The sequence below is a fragment of the Crinia signifera genome, chromosome 7 (genome assembly GCF_055691185.1).
Source record: "Crinia signifera chromosome 7, ASM5569118v1, whole genome shotgun sequence".
NCBI lineage: Eukaryota > Metazoa > Chordata > Amphibia > Anura > Myobatrachidae > Crinia > Crinia signifera.
The window spans coordinates 48037062-48056517 of record NC_139223.1 but is presented as its reverse complement, the minus strand read 5'-3'; the positions used below and the strand labels follow the sequence as shown (position 1 = coordinate 48056517).

The 19456-nt window shown below is 45.2% G+C and overlaps 2 protein-coding genes across 7 annotated transcripts in view; one reads left to right on the top strand and one right to left on the bottom strand.

The window, feature by feature from the left end:
• Window positions 1-19456, top strand: part of IFT140 (intraflagellar transport 140) — a 138457-nt gene that overhangs the window by 97923 nt on the left and 21078 nt on the right. The gene's annotated exons all lie outside the window — the stretch shown is intronic.
• On the bottom strand, window positions 1046-13901 carry TMEM204 (transmembrane protein 204). The gene is made up of 3 exons (XM_083152997.1): window positions 12994-13901; window positions 4912-5067; window positions 1046-1999 (listed from the first exon to the last, which is right to left on the bottom strand). Exons 1-3 carry the CDS (start codon window positions 13253-13255, stop codon window positions 1755-1757), a joined length of 663 nt encoding a protein of 220 aa, XP_083009123.1. The 5' UTR covers window positions 13256-13901; the 3' UTR covers window positions 1046-1754.

Below are 19456 nucleotides of genomic sequence, written 5' to 3'. Positions count from 1 at the left end.
CTGCAACTGTGGAGTCGAGGTGAAAATATATTTCCTTAGGACCGGGAGAAGATTGTGCTAATGAGGGCACGATGTGAGTTCAGGAGGGTTAAGGGTTGATAGTTAGGACAGTATATTTTGTAAATTGGAAGACACTACATTTAAGGACAAACCGTAATCCAGCTGCGGGGATGGCAAGGGCTCACACAGCACTAGTCTGGCCCATTCAGTAGAAGTATTACTGCAGCTATGTGATTGGTGCAATCCACTGTGTGACATGTACCTACTGGTTGTTTCAGGCACTCATACTATGTGGTGTATTCAATGCCTATCAGGCGAGACGTCGATCAGTGCCTATTGCCCGCGGTCATAGCCCGCCCTCAGTATTCAACTGACCCCCTGCACTCGCCATTATCACCTCGCTATTTCTATAAAGCGAGATGGAAATGGCTAGTGAGGCCGACAAGGCGAGCAGCTATATGCAGCTGGGCTCACTGCATATTGTCCTGTGATGGCGAGGATTCCCCGGAACACAGAATGAAGCAAGTGGCCGGAAAGTGGGTTAATCGGCGAGGATGGCTTGTTTTTGGCGATCCTTGCCAAAAACAAGCCATCCTTGCCATAAAAACCCCCTCGCCAGCCGCATTGAATACACCTTTCTGTCCGCAATTCTTGCTAACCTATACAGTGTGGGCCTGATTCATGTTTCTAAGTAAAGCAAAAAAGCAAACGACTGGGCAAAACCATGTGCACTGCAGGTGGGGCACATGTTACATGTGCAGAAAGATTATATTTGGGTCACATGTTTTCAAACAGAAATCTAAATTGCAGTGCATAAATTAAGCTGCCTAGTTTATGTGGGCTGCATGCAAAAGCAGCGGGTATTTACCCTGTACAGAAATATATAAACATACTTGCACCCCTTGCATGGTAATATGGTTTGTTCCAGACAAGTTATTTGCTTTACTTACAAACCCGAACCATGTGAGTAACACATAGCTGCATATCCTTAAACAAAACAAAAAAGTCCTCAAGCCTTATCAAAGGATCTTTTTTTTATTTATTAATTTTAACTTTACAAAAAAAAGGTGATAAATAAAAAAAAAAAATTAAAATATATTGTCGGTTATTTTCATACATTAACAGATTATAAATATATATATTGGTAATTTTAAAATTGGACCCTCCAAATAAACTATGATCCTAGGTCCAGTATGTAGCAACTGTTCTGAAAGATGGAGTAATAATTGCGTATAGCTTGTTTCACAGACGAATGTGTAACTTGGACCAGCTGCGTTATCCACAGCCGTAACGTTTGGGGGAAGAAAGTGCTGAATTGCTATATTGTCTTTGTTATCTCAAAGATATTGAAAAAAAAAACCACGAGGCTGGATGGCCTTTAAGGTGTTCCTCTGTATTTCATAGACACTTCTTTATGAGATACTTAGAGAATCCACCATGAGTAAGACCAAGAGAATCTCCAGATTCCAACCATAAACAGAGCAATGGATATTATTTGTATCCCAGTAGACTATTAGTACTATGGTGATCTCCAGGCTGGTGATCTACCAGTTGCCACATGAGCAAATCAGCCTTTTCCACGTTGAGGAGATCCACTGTCTGAGTTGTATCATCTGATAGCTTTGTATGCATTTGGTACTTAGAGAATTGGAACTCTTTTTACTCTGGATAACATGAATTGCTTGTGTTTGAGAACATGCCACTGTTCTGAATACCACATTACGCATTTTGATGATGTCTGCTCCACCTCGTCATCAGCAGGGCGACTCCACGTAATCATTGTCTAGGCCTCTACGGAAGCGAGCCGTCAGTGTACGGCTGATGACTATGACCCGAGGGGCCATGCAATCCTCCCGCCTGTGGAGGATGTTCCAGATAAGGATAGCAGCTGCCAAAGTTGCCAATAGGCAAGCACCAATATCTAGGTAACAGGACCAGGATAAATTTGTGTGGGGTCCAATCCGGTAAAAGGTCACCAGTCCTATGACCAGAACGAAGCCTGAAAGAGAAGGGAAGAAGTTGTATTGATAAGATCTTGTGTTTGATGATCATGTTAATCTGAATGTATGAATTCGGGTGAGATATTTTTTTCTCCCGCAAACTAATTTTTATTGGTTATAAAGCAAAAATGAGTATACAAGTATATAACAGTGGTTACAATCCGTCGTACAAATCTGAAATAGTAAATATTTACTTTATATAGCAACCAATTAATCACTTATATAATAAGAAATACAAATAGAGTTTAATGAATACGGAGGGGGGGGGGGACATAAAGGAAAGACGAGGAAATATGAGAATGGTGGAAGGAGAAGGAAGGGGGCGGGGGGGGGGCGTTTCATCGTCGTGGTACTAGGATGTCTAATTCTGTGTGATATAGGTTTTGTAGAGTGGAGATTCCTTAAAGGTGAGCCATGTCGCCCAGGTAACGGCGAACCTAGAGTGTGAGGTCTTCCATATTCATATAGAAATCAACTATCTGTATCCAATGGGATATAGGCGTTGTGTGGATGTCCTCCAGAAGCAAGGGATGGTAGCCCTTGCTGCATTTACCAAGTGCCGCAATAGTATTGGGAAAGTGGCATATCCATCAAGCTGAGTAGCCAAAATTTGGGAGTTTCTGGGACTGGGTATCCACTCCAGTGAGTTCCCAGGTAATTTTGTGGACATGCTGCCAAAAACCAGTCAGTACATTGCATTGCCACCATATATGGAGGGGAGTGCCTGGTGATTGTTTACATTGCCAGCATAATGTATGGAAACATTCGGTGCACTTGCTCAGGGCAGCGATACCATCTGGACATTATTTTGTATTGGGTTTCTAAGACCTGGATGGAGGGCGAACTGACAAATGTGTATTGGAATATACGGGACCACTGGTCTTCTGAGAGTTCATGCTGTGTAGGTCTCTATGCCAGTCCTTAATGAAAATGGGAGCTGGGAGGGGAAGGCTGGCTAAACAGAGTTGGTATAGTTGTGAAATCAGGTGTCTGGGTGTTGAATCAGCTAAGCATACATTTTCAAAAGGGGTTTGTGTCCACCCTATGGTGTGCGTTGGCAAGGAAGTCATGAGATTAATTGTAGGTACAGTATGCCCAAAAGCAGATGGGGGGGTATATAATAAGTCTGAGTCAGTTCAGTAAAGGAACGGAGACCAGTGGGATCTATAAGGTGTGACAATCTTTTGATGCCAGCCGTGGCCCACATAGAGAAGGATGATTGAGAGAGTAAATTTGATGGTAAGTCTGGGTGAAATAGTAAGGGCATGGGCAGAGTAAATTTTGGGCTCGGGTGAGATATTAATACCACAATTCACACAGGGAGGAGACCTTTAGATGTGGTCTGTTTGGGATACTTGAGTTAGTGAAGCACCACAGTGCAGCTTACAGGTGTGAGAGAACCTACAAAATCATATGTTTTTCTGAAACATAGGTGATGGTCAGGGCTATCGTTAATCTACATTTTGCAGCAGAAGATGAATGAATGGGTGATCTAGTCTGCCAGTATATTTTAATTTGTATGGGGCTAATGGTTGTATGGTAACAGATTATGTTCACGCTTGGGGCAGATAACAAACCTTGGAGAGAGCGAGAGAAAGTACCAACCAATAAGCTCCTGTCCATTTTTACAACACCGGGGCGAGATGTACTAAACCTTGAAAAGTGATAAAATGTAGAGTGATGAACCACCAACCAATCAGCTCCTACCTGTCATTTTTCAAACACAGCCTGTGACATGACAGTTGCTGATTTGCTGGTGGTTTATAGCTCTTCATTTGATCACTTTTTAAGCTAAGTGCATATGGCCCACAGCCTATAAACTGTCAGGAGCTGATAGACCGCTACTTTATCTCTCTCCACCATGTCACTGCACGGCTTAGTACATCTACCCCTTGATCCTGTTATTGCTGATCCCTCACTTGTCCTCTGTGACTCCCTTAAAAGCAGTCCCTCTATGTAATTGATGAGCTTGTATTAAACAGGAGACTCCATTTACTGGGTCCTCCATTGTAGAGGCTGACTGCATAACGCGGGCATTCTGCTGGCTTGTTATGTTATGCCAGTGTCCCCGCAGTAGCAGCAGGAGAGCTCTGCAGCGCTCCATACGGCCACTGTCGCTCTGCATGTTTGGATTGGGAAGGAAACACTCTGTGTTGTTATTTTGTCTCTCATGGCACACAGCGGCATCCACACTCCCCGCGGCTATATTTAGCCTGCCCCTAGCTTCCTCTTTCTGTGCTGCAGGCTGCTCTGAATGTTGGGCTGAGGGACAGAGACTGGAAGGCGCCAGGATGTCCCCATACTGGAGGAGGAAATGCCTGTTACTACCTGTTATGCAAACTGGGCCTTGAAAGCTTGGACATGAAAATGGAAGAGGGGGGGGGGGGGGGGTTTGGAGAGAGAATCTGATGAGGAAGTAGCTTAAAGGAGTAGTCCCATAGTGAGATAATGGAAACTGCCTGCATATCGGTAAAAACGGCTGAGCCTGTGCTAGTACTGCGGGTGATCATGGATTTAATACCACTGACATCATCCACATATCCAGCAGGACATATATCGCCTATGTTATTGGAAACATCTATTGCAGGATGCTGCACCCCCCACTGTTTTCCCATAAATATGGGCACTGCCGCCGTCTGCACTTCCGGATGCAAAGGATTCATCAGAAATGGGCATCCCATTTGTCTGCATGCCACACACTGGCACAGAAGGCGGGCTACATGCCACGCCAAATACACACCCATGATATGTACTGTTCCATGCCTCTGTAAAATAACCACCCAGAAGCACCTAGAGTTTTCCATTGATCATCAATGGTTAGCAAACATCGATGGTCCAAATGATGTACAGCTAGTGTAAATGACTGCGATGTTTGTATCCTGTATCATTTTGTATTGTGAGTCTTACTTACTTGCAAGTTGAAATACAGCAGCTATGGCTTCTTCCCACCACTGAGAATCCTGGGAAATAATCGGCAGCTCCATGAGACCCAGAAGGAAAATGAGCTGTCCAGCAGTCAGGGCTACCGTGGCAATCAAATTGCATGCCCGCATCATGTCAAACTGTACTGGGAGGGAGACAAAGCAGGATACGGGATGTCACTATACGGCTTTTTTCTTTATGGTCATCTACTTTCGCTTTAACCCTTTCAGTGCCAACATCTCTGTGAGAGATGTGCAAAATATCTGCTAAAAATGCCAGCGTCGCTCACATTTGTTATATAAATTGAAATAAAAAATGTGGTGTAAAAAACGTTATGGGTGACATTTAATGAGATGCGAAAATCTGATTTGTGCGACTTTTTCCCGAATTCGCATATTTAATGAGACGCAGGAAACGTCAAAAACCGTGTTTTTTGGCGTGAAATCGCACATTCTGAAAGTGCGATTTTTAGTCGCGCCGGAACTCGCATCCAGATGTTTTCCCATTGAAAAGTATACATTTCGCATATTTAATGAGATGGGAAAATGTGTCAAAAAAATGTGTAAAAATAGCCACACATGCAGCCCAGGTTCTGACAGGCGAATTGGTCAGAACCCTGCACAGATCATTGAGATCTGTGCATGGTCCTGTCATAAAAAAATGTATAAAAGTTTTATAATCAGCCCCGGGCTCATTGAGCTGGACCTGGTACCAAAAATACAGGGGACAAAAAGCATAGGGGTCTCCCATTTTTCTGAAACCAGCCCCGGACTCTTGGACCAGTCCTGGTTCCAAAAATTCTGGGGTCCCCCGTATTTTGAAACCAGCACCGGGCTCCAACAGCCCGGGGTGTCATGCCACAGCCGGGGACACTTTTTATATAAGGTCCCCCGGCCGAAACATGAGCACGGTGGCTGGTCAGCATTGGACGGGGTACCTGGAGGAATGGGGACCCCCCCAATAAAGGGGACCCACCCCCAGGCTTCACCCGTCCAGGGCTGAAGCCCGGGGCTGTCACCGGCGTCCTAGGGTATTGGACTCCGCCTGATGGGGTTAAACCAGTCATTCCTAACATTGCTTTATACAGGTGAACTACAGGTGCCGGCAGGCCTCCCCCGCATGCTGGGACTTGGAGAACCACAAGTCCTAGCATGCAGGGCATTAATGGGCCCACTGGGACTTGTAGTCCACCTGTAAAAAGAATGTTAAAATAAAAGACACACACACAGACACCAATATACTTACCAACCCAGGGTCCATCGCTGGGCTCCCTCCTGCAGAGCCAGCTCACGCCGCACTGACAGCGGGGTGAGCCGGCTTTCTCCGGTGCAGATAACAGCTTCTATAGCACTGTGCAGTGCTACAGAGACTGCTAGCGCTGTCAGTGCGGGGTGAGCTGGCTCTGCAGGAGGGAGCCCAGCGCTGGACCCTGGGTTGGTAAGTCTATTGGTGTAAAAGTGAGGTGTGTGTTTGTGTGTGTAATAAAGTGCTGGTTTCAAAATGCAGGGGACCCCCAGAATTTGTGTCCCCTGTATTTTTGGAACCAGGATTGGTCCAAGAGTCCGGGGCTGGTTTCAGAAATACGGGGGACCCCTATGTTTTTTGTCCCCAGTATTTTTGGAACCAGGTCCAGCTCAATGAGCCCGATTATGAGCCTGGTTATGCTCAGGAGGGGGGAACCTCAAACCATTAAAAACATTTTTTAACACAAATTCGCACTTTTCCTCAAATTCGCACAATTTCATGACTAAAAAATCGCACATTATCGCACTTTAATCGCACTTTTTTGCCCGGAATATGCACCTCATTAAATATGTGAATTCGCGGCAAAAAATGCAATTTTAAAAAGTGCGATAAGGTACGATTTCAAAATGTTACTAAAAATCGCATCCTATCAAATGTCACCCTAAATTTCCTATATAAGGTAAACCTTATGATGAATAAAAATGTTTATTTGGCAAATATTTCCACCTATTTTGACAAATTTGTTGGCAGTCAAAGGATTAATGCTTTCTTTAGACCAGTGTTCTGGCAACAGGAGTAAAGATTATACTCCTGGGGGTAATGGGCAGTCGCACTGCCGAGACAAAGCCGGGCATGCATATGAATCTATATGCATGCCCGGCTGTGTCTCGGCAGCGCGACTGACCTAATAGTTGCCTGGGCTTCACATTATCAGTGGCTATACCACACGCAGCCTGGCAGCCATTGGTGATGATGATGATTACCATGTATGGCTGTGTGTGGTACAAATCAAAGGGGTAACGTCGGCGTATCTAAATAAATTTTGGGGTAAAGGGTAAAAAAGTTCACTGACCTCTGCTTTAGACGTTTAGATATTTTAGATATTAGGGGATCTATTCATGAAGCAAGGAGTGGAAAAGGCAGCCAATGGAGAAGTTGCCCATGGTAACCATTGAGCTTCTCTTTATAATTTTATAGAAGGCATGATAAATGTTACTGCAAAGATGATTGGTTGCCATGGGCAACTTCTTCATTGGCTCACTTCTCCACTTGTGTCATTGCTTCATGACTAGACCCCTAGGAAAAGAAACTTAGGGGGTTAATCAGACCTGTTCGCTGGGCTGCGAGTTTGCAAGCCGCTCCATTATGGTAGGACGCGCATGCGCGGCGCTATGCAACAACAAACTTCAGATGAGTGTTTCCATCACAAGCCGTCCGCTGTTTGAGGGCGTGTCTGGAAATCGGGTCCGGCCCCGATCAGCCTGATTCTATCCCACGTGGTGGAAAAATCGTTTGATGGTTAGTGCATTGCATGTGGATTTGCAGCTGTGCGACAAGCAGCCTTGCACAGGGCGGGTTATTGCTGTGGCGGGGCAGCGGCTATCTGATTGCAGGGCTCTGCACATTAGCAGAGAAGCGATCAGGTCTGAAGCTAGTTCTAAGGACTCTGGATTATAGTCAAATGAATATAATAGGTCCACTGTACATAGCTAATGCGGGGGAACCATGTGCCATGCTTCCTCATACAGCACATTTTCCTCATGGAACATCAGTTACCAACCGTTGCTGTACAATAGAATGTTACTGAGGTTCTCTGGGATATATTGGAGGACTCCAGTAATAGCGGGCGTTCTCTCGAAGGGGGTCCCCCCCCCCTTACACTACTGCGACTTCTCTGATTGGAGGTCGCAGCCGACCCCCTTGAACCGCCCTGCACATTACCGGGCGGCAGGATGGCCTGCGTTATATAGTATGCATTCCCATTGCATGCGATCCCAGCACGTGCTGCGGGATCCTAGAAAACTTGAGTGCAGATCTTCAGCTCCGATCAGATGCACACGGGACCACGCATCGGATCATATTCAGAGACATATAACATACGATTTTACACTTTTCACCCGATTTCTCGGCACGATCCTGCGGAATCTGGTGATTGTACTAGTACGGCCAGCTTAAGTCCTACCAAAGAGATCCAGCTGCTGCTCATGTGATAGCAGATTGATGGGTGACTTAGGTATTAGACGTGCCCTCTGGGTCGTAGTTATGTGACTGTGACCTGTACATGGCGGCTGCTGAGAAATGGTCTCTGGATGCAGAAGGGCCACAGGGTAGTGATTGAGCATAAATAGTTTATATGAAGAGTAATAATTAGGAGGGTCTGTATAGTGTAATATAGATCTGTGAGATACAATAGTAAGGCAGAGAGTGGGTGACTGTAATGTGTAAGGATATTCCTGTAGCGGGATGCGGCCAGAATACTGCCATAATACCAATCCTGGAACACTGACATGGATCAGATTGCCAATGCTGGTATTCTCAGCCAGCATCACATTCTTTAGGTCCACCACTACCCACACAGCTCCGCGGTGGTCGGCATTTAAATAGCATGACGACACGTAATGACAGCTACTTCACGATGTTGTAGGCCCCACCCGCAGGACTTCGGACTTGTGCATGCGCAGTCTCTTTTTTTTTTTTTTTTTTTTTAAACAAAAGGGACGAAAAACCATGGGGATCTGGTGGATTTCCTTGAGAGTGGGAGAATCACTGAATAACAGGGAGCCTCCTCAAATATTCTCAGTAAAGCATAAAGGAATATGGACCTTATTCATGTCCTTTTGGCCAGACGCGCGCGTTCACACACGACCAATGTTTTGTGCATGCGCTTGGTGAATGCTGTGCCGGCGGGGTGTGTGTGTGTGTGTGTGTGTATGGGGCATCAGGCGGTTCCATTAGCATATGGGAAAGTTTAATGGGCGTTCCCATGAGAACGTTGGACTTCTCATGCTAATAAATCTGTGACGGGCATGCGGGGGACAGGCAGCTGACATCACTGGCATGCGGGGGACAGGCAGCTGACATCACTGGATATCAGCTGCCCGCCCACTGCCCCCCGAGCGTACACACATATGTAAGCTTGCTCAGAGCAACCTTACATAGGCGTGCACCTTCCACATCTTTCAATTGTCTGCGATCATCGAAAGATGTGGGAGGTTCCCACCGGCATCCAAGTGGATGTTTATGTAAAACATCCATTCCCAGCCAGTGCGAAGGAACGCGCATTGCAAATGGTGGGCCGGCGTACCACTATTCACAAGGCGGGATCTGGTTCACTCGCATGGATGCAAATTCGCATCCGAGTGAATGAACCAGAATAACCCGCTATGTGTGCGCTATATAAATAACGGGTATAAATAAATACATGGTGCCACCTGTGGTGTACCATGTGATGGGCATCCATATTCCGGCTCAAATCTAACCATGTCCCTATATATGTAGGGTCTGGATGTCTTCCCCATGTTTCTGTGCATTTTCCTCTGGGTGCTGCAGTTTTCTCATATACTAGTAGGTTCATTGTCTTCTGACAAAGAAATGAAATGCAGTCACTGTGCATGTGTTAGTGAGCTAGGCAATGTAGATTGTAAGCTCCACTGCCGATCTGATGTGAATTACTATTATCTGTACAGCGCTGGGGAATATGTTGTTTTGTGTCTCCTTTGGGAGCCTGGACACACAGAATGTTTCTGATCCTCAGCATGAAGTAAAGGATTACTACTAGGTGAGGTCACAGAAGGCGATGTTGATAGTGGCAATTTCAAGCAACGCACCAAACAATCACACAAGTTACAATAAAAAGTTGTGCGCTGATCAGTCACAGACTGAACTGGCTGCGAGTACTGGCTGCCTACAGCCCCCTATCCTGTAACATGCGGTACATGGTGTAACGGGCTGCTTTCTACATGTGGTATTTGACCTTTGGGGGAACAGCAGAGGGGGAAGGAAAGTGGATGATGAATGTTTTAGTACCAGTGACGTAATGCATGCTTGCATTTTCTACTTAACCATTTCCAGGGATCACATCTACCCCGCTCCTGCTCTACTCTGGTTATGTAAGGCCCACAGTGTGCATGATACAGCCAGCCAGGCCTGAGACCCCTTGTTCCTCAGAGTTGGAAGGGGGCCCATTTCTGGCAATATAATATACTGACAATGATTCCTAGCAGATATTTGCTACAGGCACAAGAAATAACTGTTCTGGTGCGGGACCATTATATTATTTTATTGTTGTCTCCCCAACCCATGGGCAAACCTGTGATTAGGCAGGTAACTGGCACAGAGACCAGCTGGCAGCTCATCCTCATGGCTCCCCTATAATACACACATACTTGTGACACATTATTTCTACCTTGTACACTGGTAAGCTACATGTACTAACTCAGTACTTCACATCAGAACATTGACCAGCTTTGCCCGCAGCCTGCAAGGGTCATCATAGCTCTCACCCCTCCCCTGTCGGAGTACCAGCGGTCGGGATTCTGACCATCGGAATCCTGACTGTCGGAGCGTAATACCACACCCCTGGCTAGCACCCACCCTATTCCCTTTTTTACATCTAGGATGTGCCATATAAAGGCTTACCCTAATATCCCTTAAATATTCGATAATACACCCATGATTTGCACAGGTTCCGTGGCGGAATTTAGCCAGCCACAGAACCTGCATAAAGCATACGGTAGATGTCTAATGGTGTGTACACACGGTGAGATTCCCTTGTTATTCGAGTGCTATACAATCTTTGCTAACGCTGTACTATTTACATAGAATCTCCATTAGATTTGTACTATATAGTCATTGCTGCCCTGTCTATCTGGGTTTTAATGTGTGCTGCCACAGGAACACGCATCGGGATCGCAAGGTAAAAAACCTGTGCAATCTGCATGTGATTTTGACTATATAGTCAAAATCTTATGTCAAATCTCACCGTTTGTACACAGCATTAGTTTAAAGTGATATTGTGGCAGGTTTAACTATATACATTGTTAATAAGATAACACATATTCGTAACTATTATTTTTTAATGGAAAACATTTGATTTTGTGTACAGTACTTAGATTACCCAATACTTTCTATTTTACATTAAAATATAAGAGGAATTTACTTCTTTTTTTTTTTAACTCGTTGTTTAAGTGGCTAATACTAACAAAATCTTAGACCTGACAGGTCCTCTAATACTTTAATCTATTCCTCCTCTAATACGATAATATATTCACTTGAATCCGGTAAATACATGATCAAATCAAAAACGAATAATCTGTCCGAAAGTATCTGTCAGACCGGGTTCTGCTGTGCTGATTGTGTACTCTAAGCTATTACTTACCATGTTCTTCTCTAGTAGTGTTTCTGTACAGCAGGCATAATTATCTAACACATTCGTCAGAGCTCTACAAGGAGTTAAACTGTCTGTATGACCCTGGGACCCAATAAGGTTATTTGATTGTTGTGTCTGTGCTCTTATTTGAGGTTTCAGCATATATAATTATTGAGGAATTTGGTTTTATTCTGTTGCTGTTACTGAGCTGCTTTGGCTAAAATATTTTGCTCTCTCTGCAACTCTCTTTCTCCAACATTTCTTTTTACGTGCTTTCCCCAACATTTCTTTTTACGTGCTTTCCCCAACATTTCTTTTTACGTGCTTTCCCCAACATTTCTTTTTACGTGCTTTCCCCAACATTTCTTTTTACTTGTGTTCCCCAACATTGATAAAAAAATTTTTTTTTAATAAAACTATACTTCTTCTTGATGCAAATCAACTACAGGCGTGTGATGAGGTGATAGCAATATGAGTGAAGTGGCATGCTAGTTATATTTATGCAATCTAGATCATTAGAAAGACTTATGTTCCATCTTATTTCACGATTATCATTGTTTCCCAAGCAGCACTGGTCCAGCACACAGGAATGTCAGCATATGGAGAGGCTCTGCTAAGGAGGGGACAGGAGGGTGATGCTCTCTATCTGACCCTAGTAATAGTGACATTATATTCAAGATATTTAGATTGTAAGCTCTCAAGCAGAAGGCTACCAGCAGGACCCTTCTCTTGTTTCTTTCCTCCCCTTAACTAAGCCAATTGGTTGTCGCTATACTGAAGCTTTGCCTATGCACAAAATTATCTACATAGGTTAATCTGTTATATTGTTCACTCTTTTTAGTGTCTTTATTTATTTTATTTAGTTTCTTGTATAGCGCAGAATATTCCGTTGCACTTTACAATTGGAAACAACAGTGATTAAACAAACTGGGTAGAAACAAACCGACATAGAGGTAGGAGGGCCCTGCTCGCAAGCTAACAATCTATAGGGATATTACGAGGGACACATAAGGATAGAATTCCATAGCATGGCAGTCCCATCAGATTACAAGACGGTCCTGATGGGATGCAATTACTGTAGCTATGAATGCTACTGGAGGTTATATGGGTGTTCCTGAATATGATAGGCTTGCCTGAAGAGGTGAGTTTTCAGGGAACGCTTGAAAGTTTGGAGGCTAGAGGAGAGTCTTAGTGTGCATGGAAGGACATTCCATGGGGTGGGTGCTGCCCGACAAAAATCCTGCAAGTGTAAGTGGGTATCTTTGCCCTGTACGGCGCTGCACACATTTGTGGCACCTCATACATAAGTGCTAACAATAAAATATTTGAATTACCTATAGACATAACAAAACTTACCTGAGATCCTTTTGAATAATTAACTACTTTGTCATCCGGATGAGAAGAGGTGATTATCTGACATTACAGGGATATATTATATACTGCTGCATAGATACTTACACTTGACTGTGTTCCTGGATTCTTGTAAGCCAGATGGCTCCGATCCCCAGCCAATAGGTAGACACACCCTCTCTTCACCTTGTCCCAGTCGGGAGCTTACCCCTCTTCCAGCCAAGCACATCTTCCAGAGACCAACGCTGCGCTTGCGGCCTTCCTCCATTGTTTGGTACACCCAGTTTGGAGTGAAGGCAGCCACATTGTTAAGGATAAGGGACACCAATGCCACTGCCACAGCCGCCGCCACTAGTCTTTGCATGCCCATCGCCTGTTGCCACCAGATCTCCTCTTAAACAGGACGAGCCCTGTTGTGCTGCTCAGGGTCAGGAGCTGCTAGAGGACATCCCCACTCATTTTGAGAGTTGAGAGCCCCCCAGAAATGGCACAGCCAGGCAGGCTGGCTCGGAAATCCCATGAAAGGCAGATGCAAAGTAGGGAATCCACCAAGTTTGTGTCTCCACTCTATCCGCACTCCTGCAAGGCAACCCCCACCTCCTGGACTCGGAGATGCAACAGCATTCCCGACTGGACCCCACCGAACTAAGAGCCCCCAGGAACACTGGAAATCAGATTCTCTTCTTCCCACGCCCCAAGAAGACAGATGTGTTCCAGATGTGGCCCCTCTCTGTCCACTCGCAAACTAACGTGGGCGTTTGTTAAAGTGACTTAAGTGGCAGAGGTGCAAGTTTCCGTATGCGAAAGGTGGATAGAAGAGAATTTTGCAGATGTCAAAGGAGAAAGTGAATTTGTGGCTCAGAATCCCAGTTTCTCCTTGCAGCTGTTAGAGGATAAAGGCAGAGAGCTCACCAGCGTGTGTGTGCGCGAGGATGTGAGTCGCTGAGAGAGGGGCTGGGGAGGCAGCAGCTGATAGGAAGTTTTTGTTTTACGGATATATATATTTTTGGCATGGGATTCTGGTAATTTGTTTCCTAACTGTCTCTTTCAGGGCAGAGGAAATGGTTGTTTTTTTTTTTGTCGCTGAGCTTCCCACCCCCCTTTCCTCTTTGTCCCAGCTCACCCCTCCTCATTGGAGAGTTTTGGTCAAGCTGTGTGTTTGTAGATAGAAATTCTGTACAGAAACTCAAAGCAGGATGCATTTCCTGGAAGGCAGATAGCCCCATCTCTCTTCCCCCGGCTTTATCCATTATTTATTCATTTTTTAATAAAAAGCCCAGTAAAAACAAGGGGAATTGATTACTCTCTGATGTTAAATTGACTTCATGGAGGTATTTTGAAGAGGGGACTAGCTTCATTGCCAGTGTGTTCTCTAATTGAATTAATTAATGCATTCTTTAGTAAAACAGGTGAAAATTTCAGCAAAGCCTTTAGCATCCAATCAGAAATGAGCTTTTATGTGTTCAGAGGAAGTTAAGCAAAGAAAGCGAATATGATTGGTTTATTTCAGATGTGTGCCTACCAGTTATATCACTGGCTCACTGCATAGTAGTAAAAATAAATAAAATTAAAAAGAGAGCGCAAATGCAATTGTATTAAAAGATACAGGATTTAATAAACATATATTTGACTAATAATTTGATTCAATGGCCCTTATTCCGATCGGTGCGGCCGGATCCGATTATGCGGCCAGGACCGTGCGTGCGAAACCCCGCCTTCCATACGGATCGCCAACTCTGTCCGTACGCGGTAAGAAGCTGGCCGAACAGACCGCACGTGTATTTTTCACGGAATATGCCTCCTCCATCTCAGGGAACCTCCCCCATCATTCGATGGTCGCAGACCATCGAATGCAGGACCGAGTGCTCCACCAGCTCCCGCAACCTCAGACCACATGGACATTTTTCCGTGCAAAAGCAGGGATCTGGGCGGGCAGCTGACATCCGGCGATGTCATATGTCCGCCCCCTACACGTGCGTCACGGCCGCATTACCATATGTATGCCCAGCATTTCCATGGGAACACCCATGAAACGCGGGGCGTATGCATATGGTAATGAGCCCAAATAGCCCTTCACGCCCCTCTCCACCCCCTGTTCGGAGTGTTCACATTTCATGCGGGATTTGGCCGTACGCCCCGTTCGCACATGCGCCTCTGCACATGCGCAGACACAAAACATCGGCGGCACGAACGCACGCGGATATTACCGCACCGATCAGAATAAGGGCCCATATAACATATAAAAATATGTTATATTGAATTATTAGTAAAATATATGTTTATTAAATCCTGTATCTTTTAATACAATTGGATTTGCTCTCTCTTTTTGGTACTTATGTAGTATCTGGGCGCCCGATTTTTTTGATTGTATGCCTTAACTTAAGGCATACAATCAGTGCGATGCGATGACCCGATTTTCCCATAGGATTCAATGTTAAAATGGACTGAGTCCATTTTAACATGGAATTCAATGGGAAAAAGGGGTCCTTTTCATAGCCCTACTATCCAAGTGGGCATGGAGTTGGATATAAACCTGTGGCGAGCGTAGCGAGCCACCGAGCCCGAAGCGTGGCGAGCGAACGGTATTCTGTGTCCCCTCGCGGGGCTCGCCACGCTTCGGGCTCGGTGGCTCGCTACGCTCGCCACAGGTTTATATCCAACTCCATGCCCACTTGGATAGTGGGGCAAGGAACAGGACCCCTTTTTCCCATTGAATTCTATGTTAAAATGGACTCAGACCATTTTAACATTGAATCCTATGGAAAAATCGGGTCCATCGCATCGCATCCGATTTGGTCGCATGCGATGTGCCCGATCCGACACGATTTCTAAATCGGGCGCCCAGATACTACATAAGTACCCTCTTTTTAATTTTATTTAGTACTACCCAGTAATCTTTCAAATTACTATTGGGAGCAGCAACTCCGATTTAGGCTGGTATTCATTCCCAGGTCACGACTGTCGGGCCGACAGTCGTGACCCGGTCTTGTTCGACTGAATCCCGCCTGCCGAGTGCTGAAAAGGGGGTGTAGCCGCGAGAAACGTCCGTAGATCGACGAGATTTGGCCGCAAGCTCGACAAACCACGGCCGTTCTCAGCAAAACGAGTCCGACTGCTTTTAAAAAGTCGAGATTGTTTTGCTGAGATGCCTGTTCAATGCTGTTGGGAAAGAAAGCATTGAAAAGGTGCCCGCCGCTATTTCCCCTGTGAGAAATAATGGCGGGGTATTGAATACCCCTCTACAGTAAGTGGTGATTTAGTGTGTGTACTAATTGTGGACATTTAGTTTATAGATATTGCACCAGATTTTCTTTTTTATTACTGTTTACATAGTAGTAAAAAACCTTCTCTTTATTGAGGCCTAATGCTCCGTACACATGGGGCGACTGAGCAGCTGTGCTTAGCGATGCAGTTAAGCACAGCGCTGCACCAGTGCTGTGTGCTGAGCTATCTGTTATGGCCTCTCTAGAGAGAGAACACTGATAATCACTAGATATACAGTATACTGCATCGTTGGCACGGGGGGGGCTATACACGCGGAGGGATCCGTGCTTCATTTCTAAGTGATCTGGTCAGATCGCTAAGAAATGGGGCTTTGATAGCCCCGTGTGTATGCCCCATAACAAAATAAAAAAATGATCAGGCATGATGGTCCTACTGTAGTCTTTGTCGAGGCAATAAAAACTTAAAGATTTTCCTACAAATCTGGTGAGTGCACCCCTCAATTAAATTATAAATAAAATTATATATGTGTGTGTGTGTGCGCGCGCGCCCTGATGAAGATGCAGAACTTGCATTGGAACATTGCTAAAGCTACCCTATATTTTGGGATCGCCAGGACAATTTTGGGGTATATTCAATGCGCCCTATTTTATGTTCTGGGGAAATTATCGCCGCAAGAGGAAGGCGAGGATTCCCCAAAATGGTGAGGTTCGCCACTAATGCAGCAAGCCCGCAGCATATAGCCTCAACATTTCCACGTCCGCACTTGCCGTTTCCACCTCGCTTTTTAGAAACCGATAGGTGGAAACAGCAAGTGCAGGGGGGTGGGTTGAATACTGAGGGCGGCCTATGATGGAGAGCACTAGGCACTGCTCGCCGTCATAGCTTGGCATTGAATATACCCCTTTGTGTTTTACATGAAAACTGACTTTTATTTAGCAAATGAGTTGCAACATAAATAGAACATATAGTCAAGACATTGGCAAGATTAGAAATAATGATTTTTATTTGAAATAATAAATTTGTCCTTCAAACTTTTGCTTTTGTCAAAGAGGTACTTGTTTCCTAGCACGGCCACACCGATTTACATCGGGGTGGTCGTGTCGGAAAGATTGCGATGTGATCGACGCGACCGACCCGATTTTTTGATTGAATCAAATGTGAATCGGGTCCCTGGGACCCGATTTTACATTGGATTCAATGTAAAATATTCCCTAGACCCCCAAATTTTACAACGTAAACCCCACCCCACAATAGACGCCAACCCGAAGCGTGGCGAGCGCAGCGAGTACGCGAGGGGCGGCGGTGCGCGTCCTGCGACCTTTTCATTCCCCTACTATCCACGTCGGCGTGGAGTTGAGAATATATAGTGTGGCGAGCGCAGCTCGCCACCGAGCCCGAAGCACAGGTATACGCGTCCCCTCGCTGCGCTCGCCACGCTTCGGGCTCGGTGGCTCGCTGCGCTCGCCACACTATATATTCTAAACTCCACGCCGACGTGGATAGTAGGGGAATGAGAAGGTCGGAGGACGCGCGCCGCCGCCCCTCGCGGGCTCGCTACGCTCGCCATGCTTCGGGTTGGCGTCTATCGTGGGGTGACGACGGGGCCATATATAATGTGAAATGGGTCATATTGGCCCATTTGACACATTTTTTTCAATGTGAGATGGACTTAATCAAGTCCATCTCATCTTGTGCCATTATAATGGCACAAGACCGACGCGTTAAATATTTTAACATTGAAGCCTATGGCAAAATCGGGGGCATCGCGTCGGTCGCGTCGGGACCAATGTTAATGGTCCCGACCGACGCGATGCCCCCGATTTTTTACCTTTGCCGGCAAAATGGACCTGATTTCAAAGGAAATCGGGTCCATCGTTGGGATCGTGTACCTTAACTTAAAGGTACACGATCCCAACGATTGTGGCCGTGCTAGGAAACAAGTACCGTCAAAAAATGTTCCTTTTGAAGCAATTACAAGTATTATTTATTTATTTATTTACAGTTTCTTATATAGCGCAGCAGATTCCGTTGCGCTTTACAATAGTAGACAGTGATAGAACAAACTGGGTAACAACAGACAGACTTGGAGGTAAGAGGGCCCTGCTGCAATCTATAGTATTGCAGACCTTTGGCATTCTAGCTGTTAATTTGTTGAGGTAATCTGATATTTCACCCCACACTTTCTGAAGCTCCTCCCACAAGTTGGATTTGCTTGATGGGCACTTCTTGCGTACCAAATGGTCAAGCTACTTCCAAAACAGCTCAATGGGGTTGAGATCTGGTTACTGCACTGGCCACTCCATTACAGACAGAATACCAGCTGCCTGCTTCTTCCCTAAATAGTTCTTACATAATTTGGGGGAGTGCTTGGGTCCAATCAAGCGCTGTCCACAGGGTATGGCATGGGGTTGCACAATGGAGTGATAGCCTTTCTTATTCAAAATCCCTGTTACCGTGTACAAATCTCCCACTTTACCAGCACCAAAGCAGCCCCAGACCATTACATTACCTCCACCATGATTGACAGATGATGGCAGGCACTCTTCCAGATTCTTTTCACTTGTTCTTTGTCTCACAATTGTTCTTCTCTGTGATCCATACACCTCAAACTTCGATTTGTCTGTCCATAACACTTTTTTCCAATATTCCTCTATACAATGTCTGTGTTCTTTTGCCCATATTAATCTTTTCCTTTTATTGGCCAGTCTCAGACATGGCTGTTTTCTTTTCCACTTGGCCTAGAAGGTCAGCATCCCAGAATCACTTTTTCACTGTAAATGTTGACACTGGCGTTTTGCGGGTACCATTTAATGAAGCTGCCAGTTGAGGACCTTTGAGGCATCTATTTCTCAAACTAGAGACTAATGTACTTGTCTGCTTGCTCAGTTGTGCACCAGGGTCTCCCACTTCTCTTTCTACTCTGGTTAGAGCCTGTTTGTGCTGTTCTCTGAAGGGTGTAGTACACACAGTTGTGGGAAATGTTCATTTTCTTGGCTCTTTCTCGCATGGAATAGCCTTTATTTCTAAGAGCAAGAATAGATTGTCGAGCGTCATATGAAAGTTGTCTTTTTCAGGACATTTTCAGTATAATCGAACCCACAGATGTGACTAGCTCAGTGGTTCCCAAACTGTGTGCCATGGATCCCTGGGGTGCTTCGGGACAACTTGGGTTGGTGGTCCAGGACCAACTCAAATTATTAATGGTTAATTATTTATGAACAAAACCAGTGCTGGTGGCTCACAGTCATAAAATGTGTACAAACAGAAGCAAATCTTGCCCTTTACCACATAACTGACCCAAAGAATCACGTATAAATCTAATTAATTTTTTGGGGGGGCCCTAGGG

Excerpts from the sequence above, each read along its gene's own strand:
- TMEM204 (XM_083152997.1), bottom strand. The coding sequence starts at position 13,255 with ATGGGCATGCAAAGACTAGTGGCGGCGGCTGTGGCAGTGGCATTGGTG. Across the intron at positions 5,068-12,993 it reads ATCCAGGAACACAGTCAAGT|TACAGTTTGACATGATGCGG; the intron begins GTAAGTATCTAT and ends TCTCCCTCCCAG. Across the intron at positions 2,000-4,911 it reads TGCTGTATTTCAACTTGCAA|GCTTCGTTCTGGTCATAGGA; the intron begins GTAAGTAAGACT and ends CTTCTCTTTCAG.